Raw genomic sequence first — 14,696 nt, forward strand, 5'->3', positions numbered from 1 at the left:
TTTCTCTAAGTCAACATATTATTAGGGACCATATTCGAGTGAGCATTTTCCTTCTAGTTAATTACTGTAACATCTCGCCCCTGATCTGCTTGATTCTGTTATATACATCCTCCCTTGATGTTCCCATGTTCGACAGAAAGTGTGGCGGGATGTAGTCGTAACAATCGTATTTGTTGCCTTTCCTCATGCTCTTGAGCACACCTTTCATAAAGTCAAAATCCTTAAGCCACCAGCCAAGTCGGTCGGAACCGGTGGGTAAATCTTTCTCTTGCTGCCTCACAAGAGAGAGGAGCGAAACAGCAATCCCGGCGGCGATGGGCGTCGCTACTGATGTCCCGGACATGACACGCATGTCCTCGTTATGACCACCTGTACCAACTGGCCAATGGGACTCGACGTTTTCCCCGAGGAGGCAGAAGTTCACATCATCTTCTTCAGCTATCGGATTAAACCTGGAAGGTCTCCCGTTCGCGTCGGATGAGTGTATACAAAATACCCCGCTATCTTTGGCTGGGAAAGCTCGACCGTGGTTTGCCCCGTCATTTGACGCCGCTGCGAACATCAGTGTTCGGTTCGCCCTTGCATTCTGTATTGCTTTCATCATATCCTCATCGAACTCCCGGATTCCGAAGGACATGGAGATAACATCCACCTTCCATACGGATACGGCGTGGTTGACGGCCTTACACGGTGTTAGTCAAAGGGTTCAAGGAAAGTTGCATCCCCAAGCTCTACCCATGTCATAATATATGCGCAATACTGCTTTCAGACTTACCTTTGAGATGGCGCTATAGCTGTCGCGACCTAGCGTTGCTTGGTTCGCGATTCTGGCTATAAAAATCTCAGCACACGTGGCAACCTTGAGGAGGAGACCAAGTGCATGGGTGCCGTGTCCAATTTCATCCCGGCACTCCAGCTCATTCTGTCCGGCAACAAAATTCCGGAAGTCCTTTATCCGCGGATCGATGTGTCCTTCGTTAGTCTTCACGAAATGAAGGTCAGGGTCGAAACCAGAGTCCAATATTGCTATGCGCACCGGCCCATCAACGCCAGGCGCAGCGCTTTGATTCCCTTTATCGTAGGTACCGACGTACTTATAGATCGTCATCGCCATGCTATCCATCCACCGATCTGATAATACTTTTCTTCAAGAGTTGTCAGTTCGCACAACACGAAAACGCCCCGAAAGATAACTTACTCTTGCTCAGAGACCTTTTGATGGTTTGCATCAAAGAATTGTAAGCTTTGAGAAGCTTCCATAGGTATGTAGGAGCGAGGCAAGCCAGAAGTCTGCACTGTGCTGTACCGTCTAGCTGTCGTCTGCAGATCTGGAGACGATAAGATCACTGGGGGTTCTGAAGCAGCTTTGGTGACTGACTCGCGCCTAGCCGTATGCTGTCGGATGACCTCGCAGCCATTCCTGCCCCAACAACGCTGGATTTCTTGAGCACTCAAGCTCTGCAAATTTTCTAAGCCTTTCTCCCACGTACTGAGAACCTCGGATTCGAGTCTCTTCACGACGTTCTGGTAGAACAGCTTCTGAACGCCGGCGGATTCAAATGTTGTATATTCTCCGGCGGGTAGGTATTCCCATTGGAGGCATGCCTTTGTGGCAAGGTAATAATCCAGCCCAGCATCATCTTCGAGGTCTCTAAGGACTTCTAAACTGGTATAGTAAGCGCTGTTGACATTCTGACTAGCGTTTGGGTCATCTTGCCAAGCTTCTATAGGTTTGCAATAATGAAGCTCGCACAGCAAGATACCAAGCGCGAGCACGCTAGCGTTAGGATGAACCATATGCTTAGCAGTGTCTATATCGGCTTCATCTTCCCTCGCCATGCCTCTGTTTGGCATGGCAACAGGGACTCGCTTCATGTCCAGAAAAGGTTTTGTAATGTCTGGAAGACTGTCTTCCTCCAGTGGCTGGAAGAACTGTATATTTGAATGATTGAAGGTCGGTTGTACCCAGGGTGTTTCAAGGAAGGGAAGCAGCGCCGTTGCAAGGACAACAGCAAGTATTCGCTTTCCCCTGTGTGGCAGAACCGAGGTCCCTCCAGTCAGCTCCTGTTGGCGTTTGAAAAGAGCAGATAGTGACACCATCTGCGGATGATGAGGATCCCCAAAGACTTTTGGCTGTGGACGAAGCCTCTTGAACATTCCATTCTCAAACTTAAGATGCAAGCAAGTTTGTTGGTCTATCGACTCGGTGATAGTTTGACAGATATGCACAAAATCAGACAACTCACTTGACGTGATCTCTGATTTGTGCCCATGTACGTCGACTGCCTCGTCCCTACACAGATCGCATTGGTCAATCGATCGTTTTCGCGAATAAGGCACTTACTTGATCGTGATCTTTGCTTCCTGCAGTGAGACCTGTAACAGTGATCTCACGCCAAAGAAGACTTCGAATGACGTCTCTAAAGGCGAGCTTTTACTTGGCGGAGGCAACGAGAGCCTGACACTCAAGCGCGAGCATTTCTGACATACACACGTCCAGTGTGTTCGCAGCCCCTGATATAGTGACATGGACTGTTTTCTCGCCCGGATTGCAAAGTCTGCTTCTGGCGCATTGGCATTATCAACGGCTTCAGAGTTGTCTCGAACAATTATCCGGCGTTTCTTCGTGATCGTATCCATATGTCGAAACTCCTCGAGGAGAGGGTCCCGGTCTCGCTTTCGTTTGCTCAAACTAATTGTTGCGTTTAACGGTCGACCTCCCAGTCCATCATCCCGTTGTAGGATGCGATTGGCCGCTTCGAGGTTTGGATACGGTGCCTCTGGGTTAAAGTTCTATTTCATTCTGCATCAGTTGTGGAAATCGTTGGCTGGGATCAAGTAGCTGACAAAGTTGACCTCATGGTTCTGCTTGACCTGTACACAATTATTGAGCGCACGTAATGCGCTGGCCTGGAGCTGTGGATCCAGACTTTCAAAGTCTTGGTTCTCGTACTGTAAATAAGCATCCGTCCGTAACCAAGCGTCGTCGCGCCTCTGCGAGTTCGCCGTCTGAGGAGTTGGCTGTTCTGGCGACAAACTTGCTAAGTAACCCATTATCCTCCTGAACCAGCCGGCTTCATTGTTCTGGCTCATAGTTGGCGCAATGTAATCGTGATCGTTGCACTCTGATGAGTTGTGGCAAACGTCCCTTAGGTCAAGTTGGAATAGAATCATGTAACCGAGGCGATCAAACCGTTCTGCGCCAGGCGCCTTATCGCTGGGGATGGGGTCTTCCCGAGCCGTCTCGCCTACCACTGGCTAGGAATTGTGTTGGTCATTACCTCAAGACTCAACCTAGCCATCTTCAGCTTACACACGACTGTTTCTGAAACGATCCTCGCCTGGAAACCCTCTTTTGGCCAATCGAAGACGTCCATATTCCCCCTCTACGCTTCAGTAGTATCGGCTAGCCGCCGAGGCACTCAGGCACCCACAACGGGATCGCGCCGCGCCGCGCCTAGCTCCCTTCTATCCAACCTAGGTATCCGTACTCCCCGCCCTTAGCGAATGCTCATGGTGGCCTTGACCCTCCTCCTCGTCCTCTTCCTCCTGCACCGTCGATATCTTTACCGAACAACTCCTCCGGTCAGACGATAATTCAGTACAGCCTGGAACAACTGCGCACAGTCATTATGACCGGGCTAGATACTGTTAAAAAACGCCGCACTCAGCCTAACGACCTAGACGGCGCAAAGCAGCAAATGGCCAATCCATCACCCACAACACGAACCGTCACATGGCACGATATTCCTGAGTGGCGGCGAGATAACAAGTATATCCTCGCCGGCTATCGCCCGTTGGAAGCAGACTATTTACAAGTTGTCAAAAGTCTCACTTTCTTGCACAATGAGACCTGCAACGTGTATACCCATTTGATTGGCGCTGTGTTACTGCCACTCTTTGCGGTCACTATTCTCCGAACTATATATGGGCCTCAGTATATTGACGTCACAAGAACTGATTTTATCATGTTCAGTATCTTCTTCTGTTCAGCCGAGAGCTGTCTGATCTTCAGCGCTGTGTATCATCTTATCGGAAGTCATTCACACGAGGTGGAACAATTCTGGCACCGAATGGATTTGCTAGGGATCGTTATTGTGACCGTCGGCACCTTTATCCCCGGGATCTATTATATCTTCAATTGCGAACCATTTTTACAGAAGATTCATTGGACTATTGTTCGCCACCCGAGCCACTCAGTTACATCCTCGACTGTGAGAGGGTGTGACAAGTCTCAGAAGCATGCTGACCGAGTCATTAGGTTGCTCTTTGCGGGTCTGCCACAGCTGCTCTCATCTCCATACCTAAATTCAGGACATTGCGATGGCGTAAGGTGAGGGTCGGCGCCTACGTGGCGCTCGGTGCTTCTGCCTTTATCCCCTTATTGCACGGCGTACAGGTCTATGGGCTAGAATATATGCTCGGGTATTCGGGCATGAAATGGTACCTTGTCGAGCTCCTTCTATACGGAGGGGGCTGTGGCCTTTATGCAGTACGTACATTTTATTCTTCTCTTCCTGGCCTTTCCATATCGAGGGAGAGACATTTCTAACCTAGGGGTGCAGTTCCGAATCCCTGAGCGTTTTGCACCAGGCCATTTCGACATCTGGTTCAGCTCACATCAGATCTTCCATGTGTCAATCTTATGCGCCATGTACGTGCATACGATTGCGCTGACGCAGGCTTTCACAGCATGCCATACTTTGGATATATGCCAAATCCAATCTGCTCATCAAGCTAGAGGCAAAAGCTCATAACGGCCAAGTATCAGGATCAGTAAGGCCACGCTTGGTTCCTATGTTCCATCGCATTTGGAGCCCGGCTGGTCAGATGGACCACATATCCTTTAGATTCCGAAAAGGCACATAACATGTCCATGTCAAATCAGATCACCAGAAAACCACTTAGTCACCAAAACCCACCGGATGAACTCTTCCGAATCAGGACACTAAATGAGCCTTATCGGAATCTAAGGGTCAGGGTTTCTGTTGCCAGTCAGCCAATGGGATCTGAAGGAGCACTTCAATTTATCCATGGATGATAAGATTCTACCTCTGTACATAAACTGATTAACTTGAGCGGGTCTGAGCCATGGAGGCAAGAAAACTTAGGACGCCACAGGGAGCAAGAAGACATCAGACCTTGATATGGATACGGTGACAAAATAAACTCAGCAAAAGGTATCCTAAACTTAACAAAGAGTCCCCTAAATTTAGGCTAGATTTACCTAAATATCTTCATCACTTAGGGTCAAGGTCCCGAGTTTTCTTGCTCCTTGAAGCGCGTCAATTTGACCAATGGTCCCTACTAATCAGCACACGCCTTTCGTAGTTGGTCCGAATTACAGGGTCCAGCACGCCATAACCTCCAGACCCTGCAAGGGCCACGCTCCCCAAGCCACAGCCACACCGACGTCACTCCTCGTTCCACCAAACCATCTTACACGATATCCAGCGATAAGAGACCCAAACAAACAGAACAAACTTTTGTCAACAAAAAAGACTCGCCCGTTGGGGTTGGAGCAACCATGTTGTCAAGGTTTTTCAATCGGGCGTATGCCGCCGCCATGTCATCTCGCGGAGAGTACCAACCCCTCCCAAACAACGATGAACCGGAAAACAACACCGACACCATGGAGGGACAAGAGGCCAGAGCCGAGAATCATCGCGATGCAGCGGCTATGCTGCTCATCAAAATGGGCCGTTCGCCAGATGAGCAGATCACCATTCCGCCAGCTGACGATGCGCGAATTTTACGGCGTATTGACATTGCGTTACTGCCCCTCATGCTCTCGGTGTACTTCCTCCAAGCCTTGGACAAAGCAACATTATCATATGCCTCAATATTCGGGCTTATCGAAGACACCAACCTTGAAGGCGATCAGTACTCATGGCTCGGAAGTATTGTGTATCTCGCGCAATTAATAATGCAACCGCCTCTCGCACTCGCATTGGTCAAGTTACCCATCGGAAAACTCACGAGCGCCATGGTTCTGGCCTGGGGAGTCACGCTCGTTCTCATGACTTGGGCGAGTAATTTCAAGACATTGATGGTTGCGAGGTTCTTTCTGGGTGCGTTTGAGGCTAGTATTGGGCCGAGTTTTATTGCGATCACGCAGATGTGGTGGAGGAGAAGGTATGTTTGATGAGTGATGGTGTGAGATGGTACTGATGGTTTGAAGAGAGCAGACTCTGCGGATTGGATCGTGGTACTGCATGAATGGGTTGACGTGGGTGGTGAGTACGATGTTCTTGATTGATGGTCTGAGCTAATATTTGACAGCTTGGGAGTCTCATTACTTATGGACTTGCACGTATTGATTCCAAGATGAAGCCCTATCAGGTACATCCCACTGCCTCTGTTACACATCTCTAGACTAACACCAATAGATCATCTTCCTCTTCTTTGGCGCAATCACAGTCGGAGTCTCCTTCGTCATGTTCTTCTGGATGCCCGACTCACCCACCGAAGCCAAGTTTCTCACCGATGAAGACAAGATCATAGCAATCGAGCGTCTTCGCAACAACCAAATGGGCGTCATGTCTCGCGAATGGAGGATGTCCCATGTCGTTGAGACTTTAAAAGACCTCAAGACATGGTGCTGGGTTGCCATGATCTTTTGCATCTCCGTACCTTCAAATGGTATCTCGACTTTCGGGCCTCTTATCATCAAATCGTTCGTGTCGGATCCGTTTGAGACGATGTTGTTCAATGTACCTGTTGGGGTTTCGCACATCATCGCTGTGTCGGCGAGTGCTTATATCGCCATGAAGTGGAAGCTCAAGGGCCCGGTTATTGTTATGCTGTGTATACCTCCCATCGTTGGATGTGCCATTATGTTACACTTTGAGCATAATCTTGAGAACAAAGGGGTTTTGCTGGCGGGCTATTTCTGTCTGTGCACATACACTGGTATCAGTAAGTATTCTCTCATCTCTTATCACACTTCATCTAACAGTATTCAGCACCCTTGATCTACTCATGGTCATCACAAAACACAGCGGGCGACACAAAGCGCAAGTCCACATCAGCACTCATCTTCATCAGCGCCTCAGCTGGCAACATCGTCGGTCCTCTCCTCTACTCCCCAGACGAAGCACCAGCCTATACCCGCGGTCTTCGGTCCAACCTCGCACTCTACATCGTCGTCATCGCTCTCGTGGTACTCACCTCTCTGCACCTCGCTCGATTGAACCGCCTTCACAGCCAACGCCGAGTCGCGCTCGGGAAAAGCGCTGTGCTGGTGGACCGGAGTCTGGAGACGGCGGAAGAGGCAGAGAGAATAGAGCACATGGAGAGATCATTGCGTGGAAGGGTGCTGCGTGAAGCAGAAGAGGGCGAGGATGGTAGGGTTGCCGAGGCGGGAGATTTGGAAGGGGACAGGACGGATCGGAAGGATGAAGATAAAGGCTTTGGTGATATCACAGATTTGGAGAACGAGGATTTCTTGTTTGTGTTTTGATACCCTGGCACAGGAATTTTCAATGAGGTTACGACTGTTCACATAGAGGCACAAAGATTCAGCATCACTACTTACGTCTTTCTTTGACAATTCAAATTTGAGCTATTCAAAGACTGGTCCGCCAAGCTGCCAATGCCGTTCAGTCCCGTCGTCTGGTGCGTTGTCTAGCTCATGCAGCCACCCCAGCTGCCCAGATTTCAGGACGCAAAAAGGATGGGGAAGCTGAGGAGGTGTATTAAAAATAAACTGTCAGACTTACCCGCATCTTGGCCTACAATTGCCGGATTATTTCTGTCGCTTGGTGTCGAATTCTTACCTCTAGCCAGGTACACCGCAGCATTGCCACGATCTAGCACCGCCACTCTTGGCCGCAAACCAAGTCAAGCCGCAGATGACGACGCAAAAACATGAATTGGAAGTTGGACATGAAGAGCTGAAACTGGTCAGTGAATTGCTGAGTAAGAGGCTTGGATGCCTCCGCGTTTCTTATATCTGACTATTTGTTTGCTACATCCTCGAAACCTCATCAATTCACTTCGCTATTCACTTGTTCCTTGAAGCTGAAGTGATTCCCCACCGTCAGCCCCTCTAGTGCCCCTCCATCATCACGGATATTCCACAGAGACAACGAGTTGGGCATTGTACCTGGTCAAGTGTCCTTCTTATAGCCTCCGTTCTCACTGCCTTGATCGCAGTATTTTTATCAAATACTTTTACGTCTATTACTTTAGTCAAAATGGGTGGTGGTCCTGAAGGTTTCCGCACCGTCGCTTACTTTGTCAACTGGTATAAAACTACCCTGCACCAAGACATTGAACTCAGCTAATGAGAACAGGGCCATTTATGCCCGACAGCATCGTCCTCAAGATCTCCCCGTAGAGAACCTCACACACGTTCTCTATTCATTCGCTAATGTCCGAAGCGACTCTGGCGAAGTGTAACTCACCCCCAACTATCATCTCAATGTAGCCCCGCTGACATGATCAGCCATCTCACCGACTCATGGGCCGATACCGACATTCACTGGGACGGCGACTCCTGGAATGACCAAGGCACCAATTTATATGGCTGCATGAAGCAGCTGAACCTCCTCAAGCGCCGCAACCGCAACCTCAAGATTCTTCTCAGTGTTGGAGGATGGACCTACAGCAGCAACTTCAAGGCTCCTGCCAGCACACCCGAAGGACGCGATACCTTCGCCAAGAGCTGCGTTGACCTTATCAAGAACCTCGGATTTGACGGTATCGACATTGATTGGGAGTATCCTCAGAATGCAGATGAGGCCAGAGATTATGTTGAGCTGCTAGGTGCCGTTCGACGTGAGATGGACGCTTATGCCCAGACTTTGAGTCAGCCTTATCATTTTGAACTGACCGTTGCTTGCCCCGCTGGTGCGACAAACTTCCAGAAACTTGATATTCGTGGAATGGATCGATATCTTGATTTCTGGAATCTGATGGCCTACGATTATGCTGGATCTTGGGACTCTGTTGCTGGCCACCAGGCCAATCTGTACCCATCTCCCGACAACCCCCAATCAACCCCCTTCTCTACATCCGCCGCCATAGACTTCTACGTGCGTAGCGGCGTATCCCCCGGGAAGATCGTTCTTGGTATGCCCCTCTACGGTCGAGCTTTCCAGAACACCGACGGCCCAGGCCGACCCTACCAGGGCACCGGTGAAGGAACCTGGGAGGCTGGTGTCCATGACTACAAGAAACTTCCCCTCGAGGGCGCTACAGAGTATGGGGACAGAGGGTGCTGTGCAAGCTACTGCTACAACCCCCAGACACGAACCATGGTCACATACGACACGCCGCGAGTTGCCTGGGACAAGGCCGAGTATGTCAAGAAGTGGAAGCTCGGCGGTGCAATGTGGTGGGAGAGCAGTGCGGACAAGACTGGCGATCAGAGCTTGATCACGACTGTTGTGAATGGGTTTGGTGGACAAGGTGCGCTCATGAGGCAAGATAACTGCATTGAGTATCCTGCGACCAAGTATGATAACTTGCGAAATGGATTCCCGAACAATTGAGGCGAAGTGGACTTGGTGGGTCAAGAAGTAAGATGAGCGTTGATGTTGACTGAACGCTCACTTACATGAAGCAACATAACATAAGTAAATGAACAGTATGAATAAATCACGGCCTCTGAAAGAATCGATAAAATCCAATATTGAGTTCCCGAATATTTGCATGCCTCATCTCATAATGCCTCATCAATCGATGCTGGACAGATCATCCACGTGACCAATCACTAGCCACACCAGCCTCAGCTGGTCCGTGCGCAAGCTGCCAGAAAATTTCCACCTGGAAAAAAAGTGTGAAAATCTTAAGCCTCGAGCCATCACCAAACCCATTCGACGCGGAATCATTCCCAATTGCGGCACCGGCAGGGAACGACAAGATGTCGCACATCGACTACGCTCTATACGAATCCCCCGTGGGCTATGCCCTCTTCAAGGTGGTGCATCAGCAGGATGCGGTGGGCCTGAAATTGAAGGAGACTCAGGCCGCCGTCAACGACCTCGCCAAGTTCGGCAAGATGGTCAAGCTGGCCAACTTCAGCCCTTTCAGGTATTTCAATCTCGGACGTGCGATGCCGATGGATGCGCGATAACTGACACTTCAAAAAAGGGGCCACGTCGAGGCTCTTGAGAACATTAACCTCGTCACTGAGGGTATCGTCTCGGACTACCTCAAGTCTGTCCTCGAACTCAACCTCCCCCAGACAAGCGGCAAGAAGACCAAGGTTGTCCTTGGTGTTTCCGAGAAGAACCTTGCTGGCGCGATCAAGGGCCTCTTCCCCGGCCTCGAGTGCGAGACTGCCGATACCTCTGACATTGTCGGCGATGTTATTCGCGGTATCCGACTCCACGCCGACAAGCTTCTCGGCGGACTCAAGTACGGCGATGTTGAGAAGGCCGGTCTGGGTATGGGTCACGCCTACTCCCGTGCCAAGGTCAAGTTCAGCGTCACCCGCAACGACAACCACATCATCCAGGCTAGCGCGACCATCGACTTCCAGGACAAGGGCGTCAACCAGTTCTTCATGCGCGTTCGCGAGTGGTACGGATGGCACTTCCCTGAGCTGGTCAAGATTGTCTCCGACAACTACACCTACTGCAAGCTTGTTCTGGCCATTGGCGACAAGAAGAGCTTGAACGATGATAAGCTCCACGACATTGCCGCTCTCGTTGGTGAGGATGGTGAGAAGGCTCAGGCCATCATTGACGCCGCCAAGGTCTCCATGGGTCTCGACATCTCTCCTGCTGACCTCGAGATTGTCCACGGCTTCGCTGAGGCTGTTGTCAAGCAGGCCGACAACCGCAAGTCCACCTCCGCCTACCTCGAGAAGAAGATGTCCGACATCGCCCCCAACCTGCAGACTCTCATTGGCACTCCCGTTGCCGCCCGCCTCATCTCTCACGCTGGTTCTCTGACCAACCTCTCCAAGTACCCTGCCTCTACTCTCCAGATTCTCGGTGCCGAGAAGGCTCTTTTCCGTGCTCTCAAGACCAAGAGCAACACCCCCAAGTACGGTCTCATCTACCACAGCAGCTTCATTGGCAAGGCTGGTCCCAAGAACAAGGGTCGCATCTCTCGATACCTCGCCAACAAGTGTAGTATGGCCAGTCGTATCGACAACTTCTCCGAGGAGCCCTCAACCCGCTTTGGTGAGGCTCTCAAGCAGCAAGTCGAGGACCGATTAGAGTTCTACGCCACTGGCAAGAAGCCCGCCAAGAACACCGATGTCATGGTATGTGAACTCGAATCGCAATGACTGATCGATGCTAACTATTTTATTTACAGAAGGGTGTTATGGACCTACTTGATGACGGTGATAATGCTGGCTCCGACGAGGAGATGGCTGACGCTCCTGAGCCTGAGACTAAGAAGTCCAAGAAAGACAAGAAGGAGAAGAAGGAAAAGAAAGAGAAGAAGGACAAGAAGGAGAAGCGAAAGAGGGATGAGGAGGATGCCGAGCCCGCGAAGGAAGACGGCGAGAAGAAAAAGAAGAAGAAGAGAAAGTCCAAGGCTGCGGATGACGAGTAGTGCTCTTCCTATTGTTTGAGAGCGTCTGGTTTATGCTGTCGCCCCCGACAGAGCGTTCCAGGAACACGGATAATGGGAGATGCATCTTCAGTCACGATAGACGTTGCGCAAGGGTAAGTCGGACTCTGGTTCAACGTCTCCCGCCCCAGCAAAACCTCCTCGCGCGGAGTCTCACACGGCTCGCTCCAACAGAAGCGCCGCCCTCTCTTCGGATGGCGAAAAGCGATGGATGGTGCGGGAGACCTTTGCTTCCGGGGCCCTTGCGCAACTGTTTGAGGAGTTTTTGTAGGATCTTGATCTCTGGCTTATGGCTTTTGGGCGTTTGAGGGCATTTGGCTTTGATTGTAAAAGACTGTTTTTCACTACGAGGGAAAACTCATACCCTTTGTTTACAAAAACATGCAAATTCACTGAAGACTACATTTGTCGTGATTGGGAGTGTGAATGAAGGACATGGACAGTTGTGTGTGTATGCTATCGTGGTGTTGATGAAGACATCATGGTCGGTGGTGCACAAAAGAAACAGACCGAATAGAGCAACCAAATGAAGGACATTCATTGTAACGACCGTATGTTACCCAAGGCCTTCTGCTGTGCTCTCCACTCATCCTTGTCGGATCGCTTGGTGTTGAGGACATGCCCCACCAGGGCAAACGAGGCTCTGGCGAGATGAAAATTTCACCAGTGGACACCAGGAAATTCATGCGAGGCTGCGAAATTCGACTGATAAGGACTGATATGAATGAGCGACTACAAGGGCCTTGGTAATATTGGAACAAGTTTGGGGTGTTGTAGCGCAGGTCAACGGCAGCGCACAAAGGGCATCCCAGACGGCGAATTCTGGTGAAGGTTAAGTGGCAAATCACCATAACAAGCAGACAAATATGGTCACAAACAAGCAAAGTCACTGGGGAGAACAGGTTGTGTGATTTAACAAGTTTGTCGTCTCAATCAAGCATGCATTATCTCAGAAACCGGATGTGCTTTATGCTACAAAAGCCCGTCAACGCCCATTTTTGGCACCCAATCCGATCCGTCATCAATTCCCAATTCAAGTCCCTTGGTCATGCATTTATTGCTTGTCGAAAACGTAGGTAAGGTGGCAGCGACCACAGTACTGGCGGTCCTGCATGGCAGCCATGAAGACACCAGCGCCGCACTAAAGAGTCAGTCAGTTTTCAGTCCATGCCAATCATGGATGCAGGGAAACTTACGGTGTCGGCAGGGCACTCGCGTCGAAGTCGCTCGATCTTGCCGTCAGAGTCGACCTTGTAGTACTTGAGGACAGCCAGCTTGGTCTTCTTGCGCTTGTGCTTGATCTTCTTGGGGGTGGTGTAGACCTTCTTCTTGCGCTTCTTGGCCATACCACCACGGAGGCGGAGGACCAGGTGGAGGGTGGACTCCTTCTGGATGTTGTAGTCGCTCAGGGTGCGGCCATCCTCGAGCTGCTTGCCAGCAAAGATGAGTCGCTGCTGGTCAGGGGGGATGCCCTCCTTGTCCTGGATCTTGGACTTGACGTTGTCGATGGTGTCGGAAGACTCCACCTCAAGGGTGATCGTCTTCCCTGTGAGGGTCTTGACGAAAATCTGCATCTTGCCTAACTGAGACGGTTAGAATCGAGGTTCCGAAGTGTGAAGCATGTTCCCGGCTGCGTCGGGCGGAGAGTTGTCTCGGTTTTTTTTTTGTGCGACGACTCTAGTCTTTCTTCGAAAATGAACGAAAAAGAAGGCTCAAAGTCGATAAAAAGCGTCGAGTGTGCGCGCAGAGAATTGCGATTCGATATAACAAAAGAGCAATCCTCAAGTGAGACGCAATGAAGCCCTCACAGAGACGGGTATTTGCAGCATCTTTCAGACGTACCTCGACAATAAGAACTATTGCCTTCCTAAGCAATCCTCAGATGGTGCGAATTGGGGTTGAAGAAGATCGACTTTTGGTGGAGGGCAGCGCCCGTTCAGAAATTACAACCAGTCCATCCGGTGGAGTCTGGTCACATGATTCAGGGTTTTCACTTTTTGGTGCGGTGGATCCGCTGACCTCAGCCGTCTCTGCAGGCCATTCTGTTAGATTTGCCCTACTGCCCACCAAACCAGCCCGAAAAAGTGGACTGGCCCTCTCAACGTCAATCGACTAAACGCACATTTCAAGAGCGCCTCTTCTTCTTCTTTTCCTTTCCTCTTCACTTGCGTGGACCTGAATATTTACATCAGCAGCAACCGTCAAAATGGTCAAGAAGAGAAAGAACAAGTACGACATTCCCCTCCCTCCGCCTGCAATCGCATCGCACACCATCATCGCCGACGCAGACGAATCAACACCTACTGCCGCGATGATGCTCGACAAACGATTGAACGGCTCGACCTTCACACTTTGAACAAGATGCTAACAAGCTTTTTGTAGCGGCCGAAACAAGAAGGGCCGTGGCCACGTCAAGCCCATCCGATGCAGCAACTGCTCGCGATGCACCCCCAAGGACAAGGCGATCAAGAGATTCACCATCCGCAACATGGTTGAGTCTGCTGCTATTCGTACGTCTTTCTTGACTCCCTCGCTCCGCTCGATCACGTTCGCTTACATTTAATTTACAGGTGACATCTCGGATGCCTCCGTCTTCGCGGAGTACACCGTGCCCAAGATGTACCTGAAGCTGCAGTACTGCGTCTCTTGCGCCATTCACGGCAAGATTGTCCGGTACGTTGTCCTCCCCGGGAGTGTGACAACTGCGCCCTGGTTGCGTATGTGCTTCAGATGAGCCTTGGAGTACTTTTTTGAAAACCATACACACTCCCAGTCTGCTGCGCAGTTGATGCCCACACTCCCAGTACGTCTCTGCCCCGAACCCTTGAAGCTGACCATGATATTACAGTGTCCGATCCGTCGTTGGCCGACGCAACCGTGCCCCTCCCCCTCGCGTCCGCTACAACAAGGACGGCAAGAAGATCGTCCCTACTGCCCCTAAGGCTTAAATGGGTTGATATGGCTTGTCTTGGGATGGAGTCCGGTTATGATAGCATCATTCAAAAAATAACGGATGGGATGAATACCTTTGGGATTATGAGTCTAAGAGATTCCAAAATTCAATCGGACGACGTTTGATGTCCACACGTCATTGACGAACATCTGCTTGTTCCTTTTTTTACTGTGTGTGTGATTGCTGTGGCTGTTCAGTCTTAATGTTG

General features: G+C 50.5%; 7 protein-coding genes across 7 annotated transcripts; 5 read left to right on the forward strand and 2 right to left on the reverse strand.

Annotated features, from left to right (window-relative positions):
- Positions 1-61: 61 nt before the first annotated feature.
- On the reverse strand, positions 62-3,377 carry FPRO_11156 (uncharacterized protein; the record flags this gene model as incomplete). The annotated part of the gene is made up of 6 exons (XM_031232198.1): positions 62-682; positions 776-1,145; positions 1,199-2,293; positions 2,345-2,793; positions 2,848-3,254; positions 3,314-3,377. 6 exons carry the CDS (start codon positions 3,375-3,377, stop codon positions 62-64), a joined length of 3,006 nt encoding a protein of 1,001 aa, XP_031082159.1.
- Positions 3,378-3,632: 255 nt separating this feature from the next.
- On the forward strand, positions 3,633-4,757 carry FPRO_11157 (uncharacterized protein; the record flags this gene model as incomplete). The annotated part of the gene is made up of 3 exons (XM_031232199.1): positions 3,633-4,178; positions 4,262-4,492; positions 4,566-4,757. The coding sequence occupies 3 exons, from the start codon at positions 3,633-3,635 to the stop codon at positions 4,755-4,757; spliced, it is 969 nt and encodes a 322-aa protein (XP_031082160.1).
- Positions 4,758-5,566: 809 nt separating this feature from the next.
- FPRO_11158 (uncharacterized protein) lies at positions 5,567-7,462 on the forward strand (the record flags this gene model as incomplete). Its single annotated transcript, XM_031232200.1, has 5 exons — positions 5,567-6,135; positions 6,182-6,236; positions 6,283-6,342; positions 6,390-6,918; positions 6,966-7,462. The coding sequence occupies 5 exons, from the start codon at positions 5,567-5,569 to the stop codon at positions 7,460-7,462; spliced, it is 1,710 nt and encodes a 569-aa protein (XP_031082161.1).
- A 736-nt stretch (positions 7,463-8,198) lies between these two features.
- On the forward strand, positions 8,199-9,497 carry FPRO_11159 (putative endochitinase class V precursor; the record flags this gene model as incomplete). The annotated part of the gene is made up of 3 exons (XM_031232201.1): positions 8,199-8,248; positions 8,298-8,399; positions 8,450-9,497. 3 exons carry the CDS (start codon positions 8,199-8,201, stop codon positions 9,495-9,497), a joined length of 1,200 nt encoding a protein of 399 aa, XP_031082162.1.
- Positions 9,498-9,868: 371 nt separating this feature from the next.
- FPRO_11160 (putative SIK1-involved in pre-rRNA processing) lies at positions 9,869-11,517 on the forward strand (the record flags this gene model as incomplete). Its single annotated transcript, XM_031232202.1, has 3 exons — positions 9,869-10,038; positions 10,099-11,221; positions 11,275-11,517. The coding sequence occupies 3 exons, from the start codon at positions 9,869-9,871 to the stop codon at positions 11,515-11,517; spliced, it is 1,536 nt and encodes a 511-aa protein (XP_031082163.1).
- Positions 11,518-12,589: 1,072 nt separating this feature from the next.
- FPRO_11161 (putative ubiquitin/ribosomal protein S27a fusion protein) lies at positions 12,590-13,109 on the reverse strand (the record flags this gene model as incomplete). The annotated part of the gene is made up of 2 exons (XM_031232203.1): positions 12,590-12,676; positions 12,732-13,109. The coding sequence occupies 2 exons, from the start codon at positions 13,107-13,109 to the stop codon at positions 12,590-12,592; spliced, it is 465 nt and encodes a 154-aa protein (XP_031082164.1).
- Positions 13,110-13,741: 632 nt separating this feature from the next.
- On the forward strand, positions 13,742-14,483 carry FPRO_11162 (40S ribosomal protein S26E; the record flags this gene model as incomplete). The annotated part of the gene is made up of 4 exons (XM_031232204.1): positions 13,742-13,764; positions 13,918-14,045; positions 14,106-14,208; positions 14,384-14,483. 4 exons carry the CDS (start codon positions 13,742-13,744, stop codon positions 14,481-14,483), a joined length of 354 nt encoding a protein of 117 aa, XP_031082165.1.
- Positions 14,484-14,696: the final 213 nt, after the last annotated feature.

The sequence above is a fragment of the Fusarium proliferatum genome (genome assembly GCF_900067095.1).
Source record: "Fusarium proliferatum ET1 genome assembly, contig: FPRO_scaffold005, whole genome shotgun sequence".
NCBI classification, from domain to species: domain Eukaryota; kingdom Fungi; phylum Ascomycota; class Sordariomycetes; order Hypocreales; family Nectriaceae; genus Fusarium; species Fusarium proliferatum.